The following is a 24,479-nucleotide window of genomic DNA, read 5'->3' as shown; positions in this document are numbered from 1 at the left end:
TATCATTTGTGTATGTAGAACTTCCCCATGCAAATGAGAGTATCATTTGTATGTAGAACTTCACCATGCAAATAAGAGAGAGCGCGTCATTTGTATGTAGAACTTCACTTTGCAAATGATTTTAGTACTAAATAAAAAGAGCTGGAGGTTTTGGCACTGATCACCCCCCATAAGGCTACGCACAACTTAATTGACTTGGGTTTGGTAAAGATCATTACAAAACAATGATAATTGTTACAGTAACACATGTTGTTTGTTATGCATTTAGCAGCTGTGAAATGTGTTAAGTTGTTCATTAAAGCGATGACTTCTCTAAGTCAAATTCTTCTTCATATTCTGACAACGAATCATCTGATCCGTGCCTGCATGTGTGGTATAACAATATGTTCATGCATGCAGACAGATAAATTACTCTCTTAAGTATATCATGCACATACCTGTAGGCGGCTTCCTTAGCAAATTTCTTCTCTGTGTTTGGAAACAATTAATTATGTATCAACAATTGGCTTATACTAGTAATAATTGCATGCATGATTCGCTGTTTCCACAATAATTTCATCTCCAGATAGTATACACCCGTATACCACACATATAATAGACATGCAGTACTCTTATTTCAATAAAGCTACTACTAGATCTATCACTCACCTCTTCTTTGTGGAAAGTATCTCTTTTCTCTGCTCCACCCACAGTAAAATATGATAATCAACAGGAGCAGAGTGAGACAACAACACAAAATCAACACCATAACAACTATCGCTCCTATGATCACTCCTGGACCAGCTCTCAAAATAGGGACAGTGGGCGGGTGCTCAGCTTGATACACCACTGGATCTGAACAGTTCACACCGAGCTGATTTCTGGCGCATACTACAACTATGTACTGTTTGGTATCGTCAATATTACCAGAGAATCGATGCTGCAAGTCTTTTGGGCTGCTAGTACTACAAAGATCAAATGTGTAGACTGAACTAATAGTTTCATCACCGCCTGAATCAGAACTGCCAATTTCTTGACTTCTTTGAATCGTTATGTTGCCGAAGTAACAGTTGACAGGGCGTAGACCATCCTCTTCTCTTATACTCCATTCAAATGCTAAGTTGTTATTCTCCACAACGTCCAGCTCAGTAATGGTGGGTTTATTTGGAGTTCCTACTAGAATAGGGACAGTGGGCGTAATCTCAGTCTGATACACCACTGGATCCGAACAGTTCACACCGAGCTGATTTCTGGCACATACTACAACTATGTACTGTTTGGTGTAGTTAATATTATCGGAGAATCGATGCTGCAAGTCTTTTGGGCTGCTAGTACTACAAAGATCAAATGTGTAGACTGAACCAGTAGTTTCATCACCATCTGAATCAGAACCGTCTATTTCTTGGCGGTTTCGAATTGTTACGCTGCCAAAGTAACAGTCTACAGGACGTAGATCATCCTCTTCTCTTATACTCCATTCGAATGCTAAGTCTTTCTCCACAACGTCCAGCTCAGTAATGGTAGGTCTATTTGGAGTGCCTATTAGAATAGGGGTAGGCGTAATCTCAGTCTGATACACCACTGGATCTGAACAGTTCACACCGAGCTGATTTCTGGCACATACTACAACTATGTACTGTTTGGTGTAGTTAATATTACCAGAGAACCGATGCTGCAAGTCTTTTGGGCTGCTAGTACTACAAAGATCAAATGTGTAGACTGAACCAGTAGTTTCATCACCATCTGAATCAGAACCGTCTATTTCTTGGCGGTTTCGAATTGTTACGTTGCCAAAGTAACAGTCTACAGGACGTAGATCATCCTCTTCTCTTATACTCCATTCGAATGCTAAGTCTTTCTCCACAACGTCCAGCTCAGTAATGGTAGGTCTATTTGGAGTGCCTATTAGAATAGGGGTAGGCGTAATCTCAGTCTGATATACCACTGGATCTGAACAGTTCACACCGAGCTGATTTCTGGCGCATACTACAACTATGTACTGTTTTGTGTCGTTAATATTACCAGAGAATCGATGCTGCAAGTCTTTTGGGCTGCTAGTACTACAAAGATCAAATGTGTAGACTGAACCAGTAGTTTCATCATCGCCTGAATCAGAACCGTCAATTCCTTGGCGATTTCGAATTGTTACGTTGCCAAAGTAACAGTCTACAGGACGTAGATCATCCTCTTCTCTTATACTCCATTCGAATGCTAAGTTGTCTTTCTCCACAACGTCCAGCTCAGTAATGGTAGGTCTATTTGGAGTGCCTATTAGAATAGGGACAGTGGGCGTAATGTCAGTCTGATACACCACTGGATCCGAACAGTTCACACCGAGCTGATTTCTGGCGCATACTACAACTATGTACTGTTTGGTGTAGTTAATATTACCAGAGAACCGATGCTGCAAGTCTTTTGGGCTACTAGTACTACAAAGATCAAATGTGTACAGCAAACCAGTAGTTTCATCACCACCTGAATCAGAACCGTCTATTCCTTGGTGATTTCGAATCGTTATGTTGCCGAAGTAACAATCGACAGGACGTAGACCATCCTCTTCTCTTATACTCCATTCAAATGCTAAGTTGTCTTTATCCACAACGTCCAGCTCAGTAATGGTAGGTCTATTTGGAGTGCCTATTAGAATAGGGGTAGGCGTAATCTCTGTCGGATACACCACTGGATCCGAACAGTTCACACCGAGCTGATTTCTGGCGCATACTACAACTATGTACTGTTTTGTGTCGTTAATATTACCAGAGAACCGATGCTGCAAGTCTTTTGGGCTGCTAGTACTACAAAGATCAAATGTGTACACTGAACCAGTAGTGATTTCGAATCGTTATGTTGCCGAAGTAACAGTCGACAGGGCGTAGACCATCCTCTTCTCTTATACTCCATTCGAATGCTAAGTCTTTCTCTACAACGTCCAGCTCAGTAATGGTAGGTCTATTTGGAGTACCTGGGTGTCAAGATAAGGACATACACATTGTTAGCATGCAACTAATATAGTATTAGTGCTGACAATTAGTGGTATTGCTAATTCTTGGCTAGGAATTAAGATGCATGGGAAACGTGACACAAAGTTGCTCAAATATGGTAGCAAGTTTGAGTCGTGGCTGGCCTCTGTGTGTGTTCCGTGGACTAATTAACTCAGTAATTCCTGGTATGTCCCTCATTATGACTTGTGTATTGGAGGCTATAATTATACTCACTGTTCACATAACTTATGCGAACATTTTAATCAATAAATGTATATAGACGTCTACTCTTGCTACACAATTGTGCAATCAACATTTTAATCAATAAATGTATATAGACGTCTACTCTTGCTACACAATTGTGCAATCAACCTGCATGGGCTTCCTCAAATAAAATTTCGAATCGATTTACGTAATTTATTTAGCATAACGATAAACATACCATCATCATCCTCTATGATGATGGTCAGTGTGTGTGGCTCAATAATATTCAACAGCTGATGTCGCTCTCTTTTCGCTTTATCAGTTATCAGAGCAAGCCTTTGATCAACCAACGTTACTTGAAACGATTTTAACAACTCTGGGGCCTTATTTGAGAAAGTGAAAATATCAACACAATGTGGACTTTCAACCTCCAGGTACGCAGTCAAACTCTGACCCCGGGGAGCGCTCAAGAAATAGTCTCTACCTACACAGAATGTAATAATATTTTACAATAATACTTTGCACACCTTTGTTTGTTTTTTTGCTTACTTGGAGGGGCCTCAATACCGATCTCAATACCTCTTTCTAGTTTAGACTGATCGAATCCTTTTAGCTCAACACAAACGCTTACTCTTCCTCCTTCGATAATAGTTATGGTGTCCCTTGTCTCTTCAAATCCACTTGTCACAACTGTGCATGTGAAAAGTAAGTAACTATTTTATAATTATGTTGAAACGTACCATCATTATCACTGATTGTGACAGTGATAGAAGGTGGCATAATAACGATGTCTAGTCCTGGTACATCCACTGCACCGTTAAAGACGACTGTTACAGATTCATCATCCTCGATTGTAGAATCATCTAGAATCTCCAGTTGAAGTTCGAGAGTGCTTACATCAGCGGGAAAGACAATTCCATTAGTAATTCCACCATTGAAGATGTAGTCTTTCCCTGTGTATGTGCATGCATGTACAGTGGAACCTAGCTTTGTTAACAACCACTTACGAATAAATTAGGCCAGTTGCTATATAACGGCCAGGCACCCAGGTCCCAAATGAACAGTTTGTGTACAAAACAACCTCTCAACAAAGGCCACCTCTGTATAAAGGCCAAAACATTGTTCCCCAAAGGTGTCCGTTATAGAGAGGTTCCACTGTATATACTGGGTTGTACAATGTGGGGGGGGAGGTAGGGGCCCTGGGGAAGCTTCTCCCCCGAACACTTCAGTTCCCACTCTTATACTATATAAATTGTTAATTGAAGGGTACCTATATATACAATGTATACAATATACATGTATATACAAACCATCTTTTGGTCCATTGAATTCACCAAAACCTCCTGTCTGTATATCCAATACGACCGGAAATTCAGCAGTAAAATTCTTCCTGATGGTGATGTAGTGAACAGTTAAATCTCCTTCGGTCACTTTACGCACTTCGTCTATTACTTGCAAATATCCTGTAAACATATTTAACACATAAATGGTAGCAATAGGTGACATCTATAGAATAATTTGCACCTTTGCTTGTTCCAGTAGAGATGGTAGCGACAGCACAATTATCACCGAGAGCAATCAAATTCCCAGCATCATCAGCAACTTTAAGAACAAGTGCAAAAACTTCATCTGATTCAAGAGTAGTGTCTTGTGTGATAATAAATGAGCAAAGGATCTCCTCAGTAGGTGTGAGAAGATGTCTTATGCATGTCACACTCATTGACTCCAAATCAGCCTCTATAAAAAAAGAAAGAAAGGGACATGCAGACAGGCCAGCAGATTTACAATGATTACTGTGGCTGCCTGCTTACCTTCTGCGGGTCTGGTGCTTGAACTGGTTTGCAGCACAAGACCATTGTTGCAAAGTTGGCTTCCAAATTCATTGAATTGCTGCTTAGTTAGTGCTGTCACATTGAATAGCAGATCTCCGAACTCTTGATCAGAAGCGTCCGACACAACTATTGCTACATTGAGCATGCCTTCAGCTTCAGAACTTCTGTAATCATTTTCAGATAGTTTCACCTCTACGTTTCCACCTATAGATGTAGAACATAAACAGTACTTTCACTGCACTCCATGAAGCTTTTGTAGCTATAGCTTCATGTATTTCAGTGCAGCTAACCTTGCACTGTAGTAGCACACAAGAGAAATAGAAAAGCAATGCATCCAATCAAGGAACTCTTAGCTGCCATTGTACCCTTGATACAGACTGTTGCACGTTGTGAGTTTTGCATGCAGGGCCAGGCTGTTTTATATATCTGTACAGTGCATGTAGTACGTCACTACAAAAAATGTGTGCATGGGAAATGATAAAATGGTCGTTAACTAAACAAAGTTGAATCAGGGGTACATTGATGTTTTACCTAACACAAAATGGTCGTTAAATAAACAAGTTGAATTCACACAAAATTACCTGCTGTTTTACAATCATTATTATTAGACTCACAGAGCATACATAATTACACATGACTGTAATAATTGTACGTATTTATAATCAACTGTCCAATTTTAAACCATATCTTGAGTAGAGCTGAGCTGTAGTGGTAGTCTCGACCTCGGCCAGCTTTCCGAGCAGAACCTGTCCAGTATCCTTCATCTCATTGTACTCATGTAATGTATCAATATGAGTTTTTAGTTCCTCAACACTGTAAATAACCCTTAGATCAGAAATTTCCTTTTCGATTTCTTCTAGCTCTGATTCCAATCCTTGGATATAAGTAGTAAACGTTGGTATTGCCTCGTTTCTGTTACATGTACGGGATGAACTAGTACTGGCACTGGCTTTGGGATGTGTGCAGATGGATGAAGGGGTACATGTGAGGGACAGAGCAGGAGATTTAAACGGCAGACTAACTCTCGGAGAGGGTTTTCTCGGTATTGAGGTTGATAACGGAGACGTGAATTTTCTTTCTGATTTAGAGATTACCGTTTTTTGGGGTGTGGCTCTAATTGTTTCATCTTGGATTTTTTTCCAGTAGACTGAGCAGTCAAGAATTTCTTTATAGATAATAGTTCCTTCGCTCGTCAGGTGCTGCAAGATGGTCTTTAAGTCAGTATGAGGCACATCTGTTAGTTCATTTTTGATTTCATCAAGGGTCTTGGGCTCACTTAAGTTCTCAATTATGCATGCTTCCACTCTCTTTCGACAGTCACTGGCACCAGCAATAGAACTAGAAACAATCATGCCTTTATTGCTAAGACTAGAGACCACGCCCTTTTAATTAACTCCAATGACGCGGCGGTTAATCAGAGCCAATCCTACCCTCGAGAATCCAGGCGTATTAATTTTATCAGCCTGAAACCGAGGCTAAGCCAATCCTAGCCTCGATCCCAGGCCTAAGCCATCCTAGCCTCTAACGGAGTTACTCTCAAGGAATAGTTTATCAGGCCTGCATTGGCCTACCATTATGTACTGTATACACGCAGAAATTTTTGTAGCGGGAAATACCGGTGCTGCGTGGTAGGTATCCCATGCACTCTTAATTTTCACATTAACTGCTCTGCCCTCAAAAACGTGAAATTTTGCACCTCACGAAAAATTCCCGCTATATTATATAGATGACAATTATAAGACTTGAACTGCATACATGCATGCATGGTGAGACACAATCGTGATAGCATATTTGAACTATACGTACTTCTTCAGTTTTTTCAGCACCTTATCAATTTTGACAGTAACACTACCTTTAGACGTTCCTAAAATTCTTTCTGACATATAGTTCCTGCCACTTATTTTTGTAAGCATCCTGAAGGAGGGATTGCCAGCCTCAAAATTCGGCTCTAATTCCAGACCTAGTGCCTCGTCTCTGAGCCACCAGAAGTGGATCAAGCCTGCTCCATGGACTCCCAGCATCACATCTGCTTCCACTGCGTATCTCACTTGCTCACAGATGTCGAGATCTTCCATGTGAATTATGTCCACAGTGACATTCGGGAAAGCTTGTTGGATCTTTGAAACCATTTCACCTTCGTTACTTAAAATCCGCCGAAAATTCTTCTGTTTATCATCGGTCCACCTCTTGTAGAACTTTCTCGAGATGACTACGATACGAGAAGTCTTGGAACACTGGTCTGCAATGTTGCACGCCTTCAGTACCCTAGTGCGAAATGTGTACAGTGGGGAGCCCGTTAGATCTTTACCACTGCACTCAAAACAATGTGATCTTAAGGTGCGCTCCATCTTTGACCTAAACGGTACTGACTGGTAACTTCTGGGAGATAAAAATACCTTCTTAAAACATACAGTACTATTCTGTGGCAGATCCTTAAGAGTCAGTGCGCCTGGAAATAGTGCCTTGTCAAATTCTGGAAATCTGTAATCGCTGCTCATACTTCCGACTCTCAAAACTAGGCTGTCTGCTAAGTTAAGATCAAACAATGTCTTGTGGACACTGTACAAGTCGTTAAACCTGAAGTAAATGTGGAAAGCATTAGACACATGGAAAATAGTCGTCCTGTTAATCCAAACGTCGCAAACTGATGGCGCTAACTTTTCTGACTCTAAGAGATGCCGAGCCAGCCTAATTTGTATGTCATTGGGTTCTGTCTTCTTTGAAAGTTGGTTTACTGACGGAGATTGACAACTTGCATCTAAGCTCTCCAACAAATTTATAGTCCTCTCTGCCGGCTGGTTCCAACTCCTTTCATTAGGCATGACATCAATTGTCCTTTGTGGATTTAAGGCCAAGTTCTCAAATGAACATTGTGCCATGCGGTTAGTGTACACAGTACCAAAACACTTTACCTGGTCCGTTTTAGTCACTTCTTTACCACACATAGGGAGAGCATCGTGAAAAGTATTAACCAGATATTCGTAGCAAAATGTCTTTTTTTTCCAGGTAGGTTTTTCCTCGTCATGTTCTCGCTCTCTCAGTACAGGCCTCGGTACAATACAATCAACAACACCTCTCTTAGCTGTTCTGTTAGCTGTTTGCAAGGCAAAAATGGGCTCAGCTACTGACTCCCACGAGTTCTTTTCCACTTTGTCCTGGAGATAAACAAGGTCAGACTTCCTGAACAACACACTTAGCTGGATGATAATGAGCAAGCTGGTTAGCACCAGAAGCACAGCTCCTATTTCAAACACTTTACTATTCATGGCCACGACTGCAGAGAGGCAGAGCTAGAGGAAGGAGGACACAATTAACCTTAGGCAGCTGATTATTTCCCCATCTATATGTACTATACACTTTTGCCATGTAGTATAGTGGGGTTTAACTGTCGGGCTACAAGGGAAAATATGGCTCATAAATTGGCACCTCAAGCATATGCAGCAAAAATATAAATAATGGTGTTTTATGATGAATGAAGTCTTCATTCATCGAAAACATTCATCTTCATTGAAGATGAATTAAATGTCTTGCATGAGAACAAAGTGTCATAAATGAGCCAGAAGCCCCGTTTACACCAGGCCTTTAATCCGGGTTGGAATCCGGATTATGTGTTCGTGTAATGTGTCAGAAGCAGTTTAGCTGTAAGTAAACACGAAGAGCTAATTCTGAAGTGTTGTACATGTTTGTGGGTGTTTCTAGAGTAAGCCTATAGCTTCCTATCAGCCAATGTTTGCGCAAATGCAATTAGTTCGACTGACCCGGATTATAGGTGTCCATAAATGAGTCAGAGGGTGTAGTCTGTAGACTAGTTCATCAAATTCTGCTGTGTGCTTGCAGAATGAGCTGCTTGAGACACTGGGAGAGGACTAGGGGTCAGGCTGAGCTGAGCCTTGCTCACTAGCACTAGTATATACTGTACGCACTGCACTAGGCCTTTGAGCTTCTGTAAGGTAGATACCTGTATTATAAGTCGGGGGGTATTATGGGTCTCTTTGATGCTTCCCATAATTCACGTTGAGAATGCATGGTTGTGGTCAATTAGTGGTTAAATTGATTAATTCGTATATATACCGTAAATTTTACATTTATCCAACAATTATCTCCAGAGAAATTTATAATTAAGCTTAGGTGATTCATTATACCAACATTTACCTTATTCAAAGAAAAAGAAGCCAGTTTAATAATAATATATTGGAGTGTGGCTATTTTAAGCTTAGCCTATAGCATGGCATAGCCGAAGAGAGCGCGCTGGTCTAGACAGTCACACCGTCTAGTTGTTTTATCTGGCTGGTTGCTGCCATAGTTATACTAAAGTCAATATTAATTCTGTACAGCGAGGTCTTTCCTGGCCCCCTGCTCTCTCTCCCTGGTTGTGATGTCGTGGAGGAGGGACCTGGCCCCCTGCTCTCTCTCCCTGGTTGTGATGTCGTGGAGGAGGGACCTGGCCCCCTGCTCTCTCCCTGGTTGTGATGTCGTGGAGGGACCTGGCCCCCTGCTCTCTCTGGATGGCTGCCAAAACCACAATGAAAAAAAAACACTTGAGGGTATAATTGCCTGCATGATTGTTGTGATCTTTATTACTTGCGCCTCAATAGACTCAGTCACATGCAGCACTATACTCTCAATCTGGTTCTCATGCACCTTCACGAATTATTGAAACACAGAAATAAAAGAGGTTGCTATAATTGTGCTGCATGTGCATGCGCAATCAGGAAATGTTGATGATTTATTTTACAAACGTGACTTGCTATTGAGATATACCGTATCAAAATATCAATCAACAATGCTAATTACTAAATAGTTCAGGATTTGTTCTTTAGAAACTGATTGTAAAATGTTTTTCTACCTATGAATATAAATTAAGGACTGATCATTGTGTTCTTTACAATCTGATGATAATGGATCGAGCAATCAATCCTCTCCTACTGTTACATTGAGGCAGGCTAGAGTCACTGACGTGTTGAGGCCTTACTGTGAATGTGTGGTCACCTGGAGCTAGACCAGTGAGCACAAATGGACTGGTGCCTGCATTGTGTGTAGGGGTATGTGAAGTAATGCGTGTGTGTGTGGGAAGTGGTGCGGAAATGTGACAATTTATTACACACTTATTAGTGTAAGAAGACTAAGGTATCAGTGTTTGGTGAGGTGGTTTGCGGTGATGGTTAACTCACAATCTGTAGACGTTCTATCGGGCAGAATACACGTGAACTTGTCGACATTAACCTCAGCAGTTGGTCCAGTTCCGGCCCACTCCACAGTCACGTCACCAGATACGGGGTCAACCTCGTACTGCTGGTCAGTGAATACCACACTACACTGTGGGATGTCTGCAGGAGAGTTGAAACAATATAGAGGATTGCTATCGTTATCTGCTGGAGCTACGTAAACGCATAGTATATAATATATACTATGCGTTTATTATTAGTGCGTACACACTCTAATAATTATAAGTATAGGGTATAGCCGCATAAGTATCTCTCCTGCATGTTATTATGAGTTACCGTACGGGTCGAAAATTTCGAGGGTGTAAATTTTCGTGCAATTCAATATTCTGTCTTATTTGGAAAATTTCGTGGGTAGTAAATTTCGTGGAGTTAGGGTGTGTCACTATCTCGCATGCGTAAACAAAGCCTTTCGCGGGTTTTAATTTTCGTGTTCTGCAGCCACCCACGAAAAACGCGAAATTAAAAACACCTCGAAATTTTCTATCCGTACGGTTTGAGTAGTTACTGTGTCTTACATACCTGTACGAAAAGCTCTGTCTTCAAATATTGGAACAATTTGACTGGGGCAATATGGCACAACAGTAAGAAGAAGCCTACACTGTTAAAAATGATGTGTTCTGGAACACACTTTTGGGATGTTGGTATGACACTTTAAATTTGACACCCCTAAAGGTGTTTTGTAACACATAGACTGTTGTGTGTCGCTGAACACATTGGCAAGTGTTTTATCTAGCACATGCATAAGTGCCTTTAAGCACACTAATAATGGTAAAGTGTTGTCTAGCACATGCATACAGTGCCTTCAAGCACACTAATAATGGTAAAGTGTTGTCTAGCACATGCATAAGTGCCTTTAAGCACACTAATAATGGTAAAGTGTTGTCTAGCACATGCATACAGTGCCTTCAAGCACACTAATAATGGTAAATGTGTTGTCTAGCACATACATACAGTGCGTTCAAGCACACTAATAATGGTTGTCTAGCACATGCATACAGTGCATGTGCACCTCGTAACTTGGTTATTTTCAGGACGGTATAGTGTAGTTGCTCTATGTTAGTTAGCTTGGTGCTGTTGCAATTTCAACGAAATGTACAAGTCATTTAACACAAATTAAAAACACATCTATACAACGAATGACTATTTAAATGTTATACGGATTATTACAACACATTACTGTTAATGACAGCACATCACATGTTCCCTTTTTGACGAAAGAGCGCACAGCAGCAGTAGCACATTTTGATTGAAGTCATCTTGTCATCTTGTCATCTTGTCTTGTCCTAAATAATAAATATAATTATGTCTGGTAAGCATATCTATTACTCCACGTACCTGGATACTTTTCTGCACATTTATAGCAGTTAGTATGTCCCAGAGAATAGTCACTTCTGTACCCAAACCAGTGCTCAAGTCAAAAATGAGGTCAAGTTCTGGGCTGAGTTGTGAGAAAGGCTATATATAATTTATATGATCATATCACACATAGTATTGCACCAGCTTACCACATGAATGGCCTTTGGAAGCTCCATGAAGTGCTGCAGTAGTGTATGTTCTTCAGGAAAGCTAAATACTCAGTGCAGTTAGTATAGAGCTAAATTGAGTTCTTCTCCAGTTCTTGAGTCTTTGTTGATTTTAATTAAAGCACACTACATGTGCTTCTAGCCTCAATGCGCATGCGCACACAGAAGGTCTGGACTTAGCCACTTAGCTCTATATAGCATGCATGTAGAGATTCTACATGCATTGCAGGCTTCTATATACTATAGCCATACTTTTAGGACCTGGATTTCTGGGTTTGCAAAGTATAAAGCTTCCTTTGAGAGTGATAGCAAGTTGTTTTCCGCATTTGCAGGGACTGCAGCATTTCAACTCTTATTTCACTTGCACATACTTAGCACTCTTGGTGATCTAACTGTACTAAGTGGAACATAAATATTAATTCTGGTATCTGAAAAGTAAAAAGACCTTCTTAATATCTTATATATCGTGTGCTACTTTACACCACTGTATGGATGTCAGTGTGTTCAGTAACACACCATTCTGTTGTGTCACCCAAGTGTGTTCTATTACACTCCAAGTGTGTTGTTGAGCACGACAAACACACGAGTGTGTTCATTAACACACCACTGACATTTACCTACTAAAATTAGTGTGCTACGTAACACCCCATTTTTAACAGTGTACTGATAGACCTCCTGCTTGTGACTGACTCTTGGTACCATTGTCCAGTGAGGCTACCAGTAGGGGGAGAGCCTGTGTGTGTGTGTGTGGGGAGGAGGGAGAGATAATTATTAATAGTCCTATATAGTCATGCACACTCTTATGTGGCAAACACTGAACAATAATATTTGGCCCATGCCATGCAAAACAAATTGTTTTCATTTAACACACAGAACAAACAAACATCAGATGTATAATTATATTTACAATCAAATTCGTTCGTTCTCGCTCTGACTTGACATAAAACTTGAGCACACCCGGATATGGTGTAGTCCACAGTGAGGCTCCTACCAAAAATCTGTGGAGAGTTGTTGAAGAGAAGAAATTCATCGACATCTGCAAGAAAAGTTATAAACTAAGAGAAGTCACCAGTTCACTATTTCGTACCTTCATCGTCATAGATGATCACAGTATTAGGCAGGTCATCGTCGACGATACGGCTCCTCTCAGCAGAGGAGGTGAGGTTCAGGTAGAAAGCTTCACAAGGCTCAACAATGGTGTCACCAACTATAGGCACAGATCCACACTGCCTTGTGTCAGCAGGAGATGGGTTGGGGAAATTGAAGGTCAGTATAGAAGTATTGTAGTCACTTGCATCTGTTGGAGGTACATGCAGAAAGTATTGTAAGTGCAATGACGCATCCAGTAATGATGCAGTCGAGTGATAACATACTACGTAGAGTATAATAAGTATACTGCATCACCACCAAGCATGACTCACTCTGAGTACTGAGATCAGACGGTTGCACACTGGCAGTGACTTCTCTCTCAGTGTCTGTCCTCAGCTGCACACACACCGTGGCAGAAGCAGCACTCTCACACACCGTCTCATCCACTACCACCAACTGGAACTCAACTAATGAGGATGGTGGATAATAATTATTGAATATGAAGGTCATGCAAAGTGTAGACTAGCAAACGCTATATACATGGCAATCAAATCTACTTACCTTCATCATCGTCAAGAATCATGACCATGCTTGAATTGCTTGAATTTAGACCAATAACAATTTGAGGGTCAGGGGAGTCAAGAAGAACAGAGAAGGTCTCATCATTTTCATAAATGGCATCTTGAGTGGTGTTGAAGGAGATGCAGTAAGTGTCAGGGGAGGAGCTAAAGTTGAACGAAGTAGAAGCCGGGAAATTATGATCTGAACCCGTGCTTGCAGAGCCTCTGGAGATGGACACAGTGATAGCCACCGGACGTTGCAGTCGACCAGTGATGTTGACACACACGCTGCCACTGTTACCTTCATTCAGTAACACTTCTTCCAGGCCAAACGTCACCACAATATCTGTACATGGGATGGGACGAAGAGAAACCTGTCGATTGATTTTCAGCACAGGGCAAGCTAAATTGTTCAAAAACAGTTGGATGGGGGCCTATAAACATGACATAATATAGAGAGGGTGATCTGCATGCATGCTTAGAGCGTGATCGTAATAATAATGCGTGACTACTCTCCACACATGCTAATAGGTGAGTGGTAAGGTGAAAGAGATCAATTTATACAGAGGTTTTACTATAAGAACTGCAGAGACCACTATCAAAATGTTACGTGAACTCACCTTCGCTATCATCAATGATGTCGATTCGTGAGATACTGTTGTTCAATTTCACTCTGTCATCTCGAGAGCCCATCACTACAGAGAAATGTTCGGAGGTCTCCATCAAGTTGTCTGTCACTATGGAGAGGTTGATACATTGCTCCCCGGACTCGGTAAAGGTGAGAACAATAGAATCCATTCCAGTGTCAAATGAGAAGTCATCATCATCTTTAGAATAAAGCAAAACCAGATAAGGTAAAAGAGTTCAGTCAGCAGTTGGGAGTATTCGAAACACAGTCTTTCAGAGTGGTTCACTCCGTTGCATATCATTTGGTTGCATGCAGGTTAAATGAATTAAGGGATTGTATTTTATTCGGACGGCTCTTACATAATTATGACTATAATGTACAGTTGGTCATAATTATGCATAGTTAGTATTGCTTTTTACAACTCAGTATAAAGCTACACGTGTCATCATTTCTACAGCCAATAGGTTCCTCACACTTTGCATCTCCAGGCACAGTGAAGACCATGGCATTGACACTGGTCTCCAGCTCTCCAGACAGAGAGACACATACCTCAACCACTCCCTCTGATTCTGCTAACATTTTCGATTCTGGTTGCAGATCAAGTGTTACACCTGAAGAATGATAGAGGAAATAATTATTATGAAAGCAGCATAAATATAATGTTACGGCCACCGCAACATTTAAAATATGTATATGCTTAGCTTAGAGTTTTAGGTAACATACATGCAAACGATATTATAATTATATTAGAGCCATTTCAATCGTATAGCTTATATATAATAAGAAACTTTGACTTTGACTTTGACTACGACACACACTGTACACTCACAGTCATCATCTAGTATTGAGATTGGTGTGGACTCTTGCTTGAACTCTACACATGAGTCGTTGGTGGTCAGAACAGCCATAAACTGTTCGGTCTGTTCGTAGATGGCGTCATCAACGATATTGATGGTCACACACAAGTCCTGATCAGCATTGTCGGGCGTGAAGGTTTGTTTGTAGGATGAGCTACTGAAGTCTGCAGGAGCTACAGCTGTTGAAGAGGTACATGTGCATGTATAGTGGTGGTGGTCGGTTAAGGGTGACCTTTGCTGGCTCTAAATCACTGTCTAACAAAGCGTCTGTGTTGTCTGTAAACAGTGATCTTTTACATATTGCATATTACACAAGCTGTTATTCCTCAGGTCTATAGCAAGATAATTTTTGGTACAATTGTACTGAATATCCACATCATTTCAAATCTATACTGCAAATCTCTGGACTCACAAGTTGCTATAACATCCTCTGTAGCAAATGTGAAGATTGCATTTCTTTTAAGCACTCCATCACAAATGTACACACACAAGGTGACATTGCCAGCAGATTCCTCCACTTCCACAAATGGATCTCTGAAATCCACAAGCAGCCCTGCCGGAGACAAAAAACAGTACCTTCAATGGTTGCACTGCTCAGTCAAGAATTAAGACATTACCGCTGCACATAATTATACAGTTCAACAATTGTGGACTATAGACTCACGATCATTGTCCAGTATGGTGAAAGTAGTTTGGTTGTCTAGTCCGATGTCAACACACTTCTTCTCTGTGGACAGAGAGACGGTGAACACTTCTTCTTTCTCTTCCACACACTCGTCATTGATGATGGCCACACTCACACACTGAGTGAGGCTAGGAGAGTCGTAGTGCCACACCAGGGTGACATTCAGTGGCACAAAGTCTTCTCCTTCTGCAGAGAAACATTCGATTCTATATAATATTATGTTTGTAGGATTGCACAATACACGTATATTAATCATAATTATGCTACTTGTATTCGGGCTGCACATTTTTTGCGATTTTAGGAAGAGTTGGCTATTGGTCACCTGTTGCCGTGAGAGGTTGTGTTGTGAGTGTTGCCGTGACAATGGTGTCCATGGGCCTGTGGTTCAGCTGTACACACACTTCCACTGCTCCATCACTTTCATCCACCATTCGACTCAAATATGTCAGAGAGGCCACAATAACTGAGGAAACATACAGCATTGCTTATACTAGGTAATTTCATTGCTTTAGGTATTGCATGTGCTCATCAATTACTAACCATCATTAGCAGTCTCAATGAACAGTGCCTGCCGCCCCCCAATCATCACGGCCGTCTCAGAGCTGTTCAGTCTGAGCAGAGAGAGTCTGTTGCCTTCCTTCACTGAGTCATCCACGTTGTCTACAGACATACACACACTCCCTGGCTCCACTGTGTTGGAGGCATTTGCACTGACCCCAATCACATAAGACGGACCAGGAACTCCTAACCTCTGTTCACCTAGAGGGGGGAGGGGAGAGTATATAATTATGATTATGGAATAAAGAATGAGTTATTGCGTATATACAAGCCACACCAAAAAATGTGTTAGAGTGAAAAACCCAGTCATGTAACGGTTAATTGGAAAAACTATGCATACATTATTGGGGGAAATAATTACTGTATAGATATACAATGTAAAGAGCACTTCTGTCTCACCTCTGAGCAACCCTCTGAGTTCCTCAAAGTCACTGCTCAATGAGAGCGGCCGTTGCAGCTGTCTAGAGAAGAGAACGCACACCGACTGTGAGGTCCCCTCGTCCAGATTGTACTCTGACCTCTCCAGATCCACTCCAACATCTAACAAAAGGACAGTATTGTGATAAAGTGGCTATGGTTTGTATGGCTAAATTCATTTCAAGTGTAAATTGCCACCATAAAAATCATATCGAACTATCCGAACTATAATTGACTAAAAAGTAATGGACTCACAGTCATTGTCCTGAATAGTAACAGTGAAGGAATCAGAAACAGTCAAAGTGTTGGCAGGGGACACACTCGAGGACACAACACTGAAAGATTGGGAGTCCTCCACAATCTGATCGTCCACTATTCCAAACTGGAGTCCGTAGACACATACAGGCTGGTTTACGGCGGTCCCAGCAGGAATCGTCAATACAGTCTCGAAATATTCAAAGTCTTCGTTCAATACTGCATGTGTAAGTTATTGGTACTAAAAGATATCTGAAATGAGAAGCCATTATTATTACGGCATCTATATACTTGCAAGTAGCTATATATACATTGTATAGTAATTGGTCCAGGAGCATTCTGACCTGCCGTATATAATTAGCTGTAGTCTATTCTTTCTGACCTGCCGTGTCTTGAAGGGGAGTCAAGGTGATGTCAATGTCACACTCTAGTGCACCTCCAGCTGGCAGAGAAGTCAGCACCACACACATACTGCTGTTGACAAAGTCAGACTCAGTCACTGTTACACTGCCGGGAGAGAAGGAGGCCGTTGCAGCTGTGCGTGTGTGCGTGTGTGGAGGGGAGATATTTGAACGGCCACAGAGATTTCCCAACTGATTTCTGAAAGCTAGCTCTTAATGAGCCGTTTGGGTGGCAAAAACGGGCAACAAAACGTGTTCGTGCATGTCGGAGAATAATAATGCTCTGAAAGAGCTCGCTGTACAGAATTAATATTGACTTTAGTATAACTATATGGCCACTTAAATTGACACAATTACTATATAGATTATCTTACAGTCATTATCAACAATGGTGACGGTCACTGAATTTATTACAGACAGCTCCACCTGCGGTGACACACTAGTTACTGTGACAACAAACTCTTCCTTGCCCTCTACAAAGTCATCATTGCTGATTGTTACATTCACACACTCTGCGTCCCCGGACAATGAACTAGAGCCAAACTCAATCTGAAAGTCCCCCGGAAGAGAGTAGTCCATTCCATTGGTTGCTGGGTAAGGGGAGAAGCAAACATTAAAGACATAGGAAGGGAATTGGTGGCACGAAAGCGTTATACGTTTAGACCTTCTAATGATGATACACACGTACATGCAATCTTCTATTGTTGCAATGACAGGCTTCATGTACAACATCAGCTTCAATCTGAAGTTACCTGATTTGTTGTTCCCAGGTGCTGCAGACAGAGAGAGAATGATTGGACAATCCAGTCCACCCCCAGGCACATTAGAGATGGTGGCACACACACTCGCTACTTCATCAGACTCCATCACAATCAGCTGATCAGAGTTGAGGCTCACTGACAGAACTGTAGTTGGGGGGAGGAGTATTGACTTTGACATGAAGATGGTGACACAATAATTATCTCTTAAGAGAATAAATATATAGAAACTACATGTACAATGCACTAATAATACTAATAATACTAATAATACTAATAATACTAATAATACTAATAATAATACTAATAATAATACTAATAATAATACTAATAATAATACTAATAATACTAATAATACTGTAGCTGATGTGTGGTTTTGATGCTGAGTGTGTCTATTGTGGGAAATGTGTTTTTTTCTGATATGCGTTAAAACCACATATCATTTTAACAGTGTGTGAAGCACGCTGTTAAAGAACGCTGTGTCTGTGTAATTTATAGTAGCCTTTTGCAGAGTACTTGACATGTACTATACGAAATACACACAGATCCATTTAATCTCACCATCAAAATCACTGATAGTGACGTTGATAACGGCAATGTCACTGTCTAGAGGAGCAATGTAGCCAGAGTCAGTCGGTAGAGATATCATAAACGAGTGGAACCCTTCAAAGACAGTATCATCGATAGCATCAATAATCAAAGAAAACGTTGGGTTTTTAAAGGCATCGAAATTGATGATGAAATCAGCAGGGGTGAGTGTGACATCACTAGTATCTGTAAAAAAACACTCATGATAAGCAAGTCAAGTGTTAGCTATAGTGGCTTACCTGCTGATGTACATGCATCAACTGAGAAATCAACACTTAGTTTGAGAGAGAAGTTTCTTTGCAGCTCTCCTGTTAGTCCAGTTAGTCTTCCAGTCACAGTGAGGCTACTGTTCTCAGCAACATTGTAGTTAGCTTTGTCAAATGTTACACCGACTGTCGATTGCTCTGAGAACAAAGATAACGATTCTAGCAGAGGTGCATGTGTTGATACATGAAACTTACCATCATCAGTAATAGTGATCTGCAGGGGGTTTCCTGCGGTTATCCCAGCAGGATTCGTTGATGCTAAATCAACACTAATATTGAGCCCATGCTCAAACTCCAAATCATTATCATCCTTCACACACAGCTGTGCCTCCCTCTGCAGGTGGTCTGGGGTGCAAGGGTCACACGGACCAAACGTAACCAGGAGAGGTCCAATGCTGAAATCAACACTTTCCTCTGAAAAAAGACAATTTTAAATTAGCATAATATACAACAGATATCAAAACTCGGACTCTGATAATAATTATTACCAGAAATTGTGTTCGAGGGTGTCCCCACTGCAACCAGTGAGACTCTGACTGGGGCAGGTAATTGCTGAATTGATGCTCCGTTGATTCTCGACAGAGTAACTTGATATGGAATGTCAGCCTGAGTACTCTCTATAGTTTCCAGGTCTGAGTCACCGCTTAGGGTCACCTGGTAACTAGACGCTGCAAAAAGGAATTGTACATGTATATAAAGTAATGGTAAAAACCGTAAACAGTCTTACTTGTGATTAGATTTGCTGTCAATGAATTAACGTCACCAGCACTGTTTCTAACTCGGACTGAATAGCCACTGACATCAGACAAGCCAACATTTGTGATTGTCAAATTTGGCAAGGTAGCACCCGATATTTTGTTGAGAATGTCAGAAAGCTCTCCAGCTCCATTCATCCATTGGTAAGTCAAACCAACACCTTCAGCAGTCACAGAGAACATAACATTAGCCTCTTCAACAACTAAGAGGACGTCACTGGGCTCACTGGTGATTATTGGGAGATTGGCTGCATTTAGAAAACAAGAGAGATGTAGTAATAATTATTGGCTTGATTAATCATTCAAGGTGGATCTTTTATAAAGGGCATCTTGCATGATCTAATTACTGTACGCAGGCAACTCTGATTGGAGGAGAGTTAGTTTGTTGACTACTGTCTAATTGAAGGTAAACTTAGTCTTACAGTTCAAAGAGGGTTCTCTATCACCGAACCTTTTCAACTGCTGTTATACAGATGGAAAACTCTGATTAGAAATAAATTAATGCCCTGACCGGCAATGGCCATGCAGTATGGAGAATCACACAAGACTAGAACTGAGGAACTAAAACAACAAGCAAAAGTAAATTACTACAGACAAAGGTTGATTTCTTGTCTAAGTTGAAAACATAATTAATGTCTACACTATTCAGACATTACCTGAACATTCTGGAGTAGTACCACTCCAAACTCCGATGGTATTGGAGTCGTTTTTCCCACATACTCTCACATCACTCCCACTACTCAGGAAGTAGCCAGTGTCGCAAGTGTAAGTGGCTTCAGCATTAAACTCAAGCTGTCCTGTAATGTTACCAGAATTATAGTTGATGTCTGCATTGTCGATGTCAGGTAAAGCCGAGCACTGGATAGCTGCAGAGTAGAACAAAGATTTCAATATTTCAGCGCATAATTTATGGTTGGATTGTGATTAACCCACCTACGCAAGTAGGGGCATCACCATTCCATGTACCAACAGGATCTGTTTCACCAGATTCATCCACACAAGTTCTTGTGTCTGTACTACTCAGTCCATAGCCTGGCTCGCAACTGTAGGTCGCCACGGTAGCCAACACAAACGGAGCTAAACCATCTGCTGAGAAGGTGACTCTTCCGTTAGCTGGGTCCGGCAGATCAGGACACATGATGGCTGCATAGGGTGAACAACCAGGCTGGGTTAGATTAACTAACGTGAATGCTAAAAAAAATGCATGTTAAACATTATCAACTGTAGGAACTAACAAAATATTGCTCAACTACGAATATTTGGTCTTCTTGAAATTACCCGCTATACGGTAATCATCGAATTTACTTACACACACAAACTGCTTCAATTCCATCAAACGAGCCTCCAGAATCACTAGTCATGTCTACACGGCATGTCCTTGTCACTGTGACACCGTCCCTAGGAGCATACTCAGTGATGCACGTATAGTTCCCCATGGCATCAAAGGGAAGCATGTCATTCATATCAGGTGAGTTGGTGGTGCTGTAATTCACAACTCCACCATTGGCAATTGATGCAAGAGCAGGGCAGGTTATGGCTGAAATGCATGAGAACTTGCTTTAAAAATATGTATTCGTCCAGGAAATCATATATATTTATACAACACTATACGTATGTCTATACAACAATCATGGGCACCAGTAGCAGACTCTCACCTGTACATGTGGGAGCAAAGCCATTCCACATTCCATCAGTACTAGAGTCGTTTCCTTCACACACCCTCACATCACTCCCACTGCTCAAGAAGTAGCCAGTGTCACAAGTGTGAGTGGCCTCAGTGTTGAATTCAAATGGTCCAGTCCCAGTAGGGTTGTAGCTGATGGTTCCGTTGCTGATGTCAGGTAAATCCGAGCACTGGATAGCTGTAAAAGAACATAAGCATTTCAATAATTATTTCAGTTTACCAAGTACACTAACCGGAGCAAGTAGGGGCATCACCATCCCATGCACCGACAGGATCTGTTTCATCAGATTCATCCACACAAGTTCTTGTGTCTGTACTACTCAGTCCATAACCTGGCTCGCAACTGTAGGTCGCCACGGTAGCCAACACGAACGGAGCTAGACCGTCTGCTGAGAAGGTGACTCTTCCGTTAGTTGGGTCCGGCAGATCAGGACACATGATGGCTGCATAGGGTGAACAACCAGGCTGGGTTAGATTAACTAACGTGAATGCTAAAAAAAATGCATGTTAAACATTATCAACTGTAGGAACTAACAAAATATTGCTCAACTACGAATATTTGGTCTTCTTGAAATTACCCGCTATACGGCAATCATCGAATTTACTTACACACACAAACTGCTTCAATTCCATCAAACGAGCCTCCAGAATCACTAGTCATGTCTACACGGCATGTCCTTGTCACTGTGACACCGTCCCTAGGAGCATACTCAGTGATGCACGTATAGTTCCCCATGGCACCGAAGGGAAGCATGTCATTCATATCAGGTGAGTCGGTGGTGCCGTAATCCACAACTCCACCATTGGCAATTGATGCAAGAGCAGGGCAGGTTATGGCTGAAATGCATGAGAACTTGCTTTAAAAATATGTATTCGTCCAGGAAATCATATATATTTATACAACACTATACGTATGTCTATACAACTATCATGGGCACCAGTAGCAGACTCTCACCTGTACATGTGGGAGCAAAGCCATTCCACATTCCATCAGTACTAGAGTCGTTTCCTTCACACACCCTCACATCACTCCCACTGCTCAAGAAGTAGCCAGTGTCACAAGTGTGAGTGGCCTCAGTGTTGAATCCAAATGGTCCAGTCCCAGTAGGGTTGTAGCTGATGGTTCCGTTGCTGATGTCAGGTAAATCCGAGCACTGGATAGCTGTAAAAGAACATAAGCATTTCAATAATTATTTCAGTTTACCAAGTACACTAACCGGAGCAAGTAGGGGCATCACCATCCCATGCACCGACAGGATCTGTTTCATCAGATTCATCCACACAAGTTCTTGGGACTGTACTATTCAGTCCATATCCTGCTTCACAACTGTAAGTTGCCATGGTATCCAAAATGAACGGAGCTATACTGTCTCCTAAGAAGGTGACTCTTCCGTTAGTTGGGTCCGACAGATCGGGACACATGATGGCTGCAGAGGGTGAACAATTTACACTCACTCTGGGTTAGCTCAAAACACCTAGTAAATATTTGTTATAATAATTATATAAATTACTTACAGACACAAACTGCTTCAACTCCACTAAAAGATCCTCCAGAATTACTACTCGTGTCTGCACTGCATGTTCTGGTCACCATGGCACCGGCACCGCCTTCAGGGGCAAACCCAATGTCACACCTGTAAGTCCCCATGGCACTAAAGGGAAGCTCTCCGTTCCCATCAAGTGAGTCGCTGCCATAATCCACAGGTCTACCACCGGCAATTAGATCCAGAGCAGGACAGGTTATTGCTATAATTAGGTAACAAAATTGGGTAGCCAAAGTTAAACACAAGTACAAGCATACAAAAAAGTATATGTACGTAAAATAATACAGACCTAGTACTGAAGCAGACTCTCACCTGTACACGTGGGAATATCGCCACTCCATGTTCCATTAATAATAAAGCCGCCTCCACACACCCTCACATCACTACCATTACTCAGGAAGAAGCCATTGTCACAAGTGTGAATGGCTTCAGTGTTAAATCCAAACGATCCAGTTCCAGTAGGGTTGTAGCTGATGGTTCCATTGGCAATACCAGTTAACTCTGAGCACTGGATAGCTGGAGATAAAGTCAACATTAATTGAGTTTTACGGCCATATTGTGAGAGTGCACAATTTGTCGACAAGCACAACATGCCTCGTTGCAAGATGTTTTATGTACAAGCACTCAAGGTTGATTAGAACAAGAAGTCTATTTGCACAAGTATCTCAAATGATCAAGATATATATATAGTAAGACATATTTACACGATACGGTGTAGGATGGATATGGGATTTGAACGTGAGTAAAACTATAATTAGCTATGTAGAAAGCAGTATATATAAATAATTGCAAAATATTGTCATATACCCCTGGCTAGTGCGAATAATATATCCAGTGTGACGGTCACTCACGGTCACAAGTTGGAGCTACTCCATCAAAAGCACCATTGACGCTTGTCCCATCTCCAGTACAGGTCCTTCTGTTGCCACCAACCAGAACAAACCCAGTGTCACATCTGTAGGTAGCCACCACAGCAAAGGTGTAGTTGCCGCTTTCATCAGGTGAGTTTCCATTATAGTCAATACTACCGTCACTTGGGTCTGTCAGAGCAGGGCAGGTTATGGCTGAAGAGAGAGGGATTAAAGTATAATTACAAACCACTCACTCAGTGTGTATGACCTTAGGGTGTATGGATAATTATAGCATGCACTCAGGGTCAAGTAACTGGAACTCACGTTCACATGTTGGTGTCGGTGGTGGTGTCATTTTATTCCATAATCCCTGAAAACAGAAAAGCATGGCGGCACCGACCAAACCATCACCATTAGCAGTACAGACGAACAAAGCTGACGTTCCATTGGAAAAATTTCCAAACATGTTAGGGTCATTAGAATAGGTTATTGAACCACCTTCCAAACTAAGTTCAGGACAGGGATCTGTAAGAATAAATAAATACAACATTTCTGAATTAATTATTCACATTATCTGAAAGTGACTCTCCAAAATAGGTTAGGATACTGACCAATCCAATTCCTAGAAAGACATGTTTACAATGTAGCTATATATAGAAACTTAGTCTAACCAGCACTACAATAATTATAGCACCACATTTTTGAAATTAATATTTCGTGGATTGCTCTGTGATCATTTTTATATCACAGCACTTTTTTTTTATAACCAGAGCACTAGCTGAAGTGCAAACCCTCGGCGTTAATTTGGGGTTAGGTTTAGTCTACAGCTAGTCTACAGC

General features: G+C 41.3%; 1 protein-coding gene across 1 annotated transcript in view; it reads right to left on the bottom strand.

Annotated features, from left to right (window-relative positions):
* LOC135352059 (uncharacterized) overlaps window positions 1-24,479 on the bottom strand; it is a gene marked incomplete in the record, with an annotated part of 851,949 nt that overhangs the window by 819,488 nt on the left and 7,982 nt on the right. The window contains 18 exon segments of the mRNA XM_064551164.1: window positions 17,949-18,099; window positions 18,514-18,726; window positions 18,780-18,944; window positions 19,002-19,220; window positions 19,295-19,474; window positions 19,534-19,809; window positions 20,218-20,427; window positions 20,495-20,704; window positions 20,871-21,098; window positions 21,217-21,423; window positions 21,479-21,688; window positions 21,855-22,082; window positions 22,201-22,407; window positions 22,463-22,672; window positions 22,761-22,991; window positions 23,102-23,305; window positions 23,641-23,853; window positions 23,965-24,165. Coding sequence (XP_064407234.1) covers window positions 17,949-18,099; window positions 18,514-18,726; window positions 18,780-18,944; window positions 19,002-19,220; window positions 19,295-19,474; window positions 19,534-19,809; window positions 20,218-20,427; window positions 20,495-20,704; window positions 20,871-21,098; window positions 21,217-21,423; window positions 21,479-21,688; window positions 21,855-22,082; window positions 22,201-22,407; window positions 22,463-22,672; window positions 22,761-22,991; window positions 23,102-23,305; window positions 23,641-23,853; window positions 23,965-24,165 — 3,763 coding nt within the window.

The sequence above is a fragment of the Halichondria panicea genome, chromosome 1 (genome assembly GCF_963675165.1).
Source record: "Halichondria panicea chromosome 1, odHalPani1.1, whole genome shotgun sequence".
Lineage (NCBI taxonomy): Eukaryota > Metazoa > Porifera > Demospongiae > Suberitida > Halichondriidae > Halichondria > Halichondria panicea.
The sequence above is the reverse complement of the archived record's forward strand: the minus strand, read 5'-3'. Positions and strand labels throughout refer to the sequence as shown.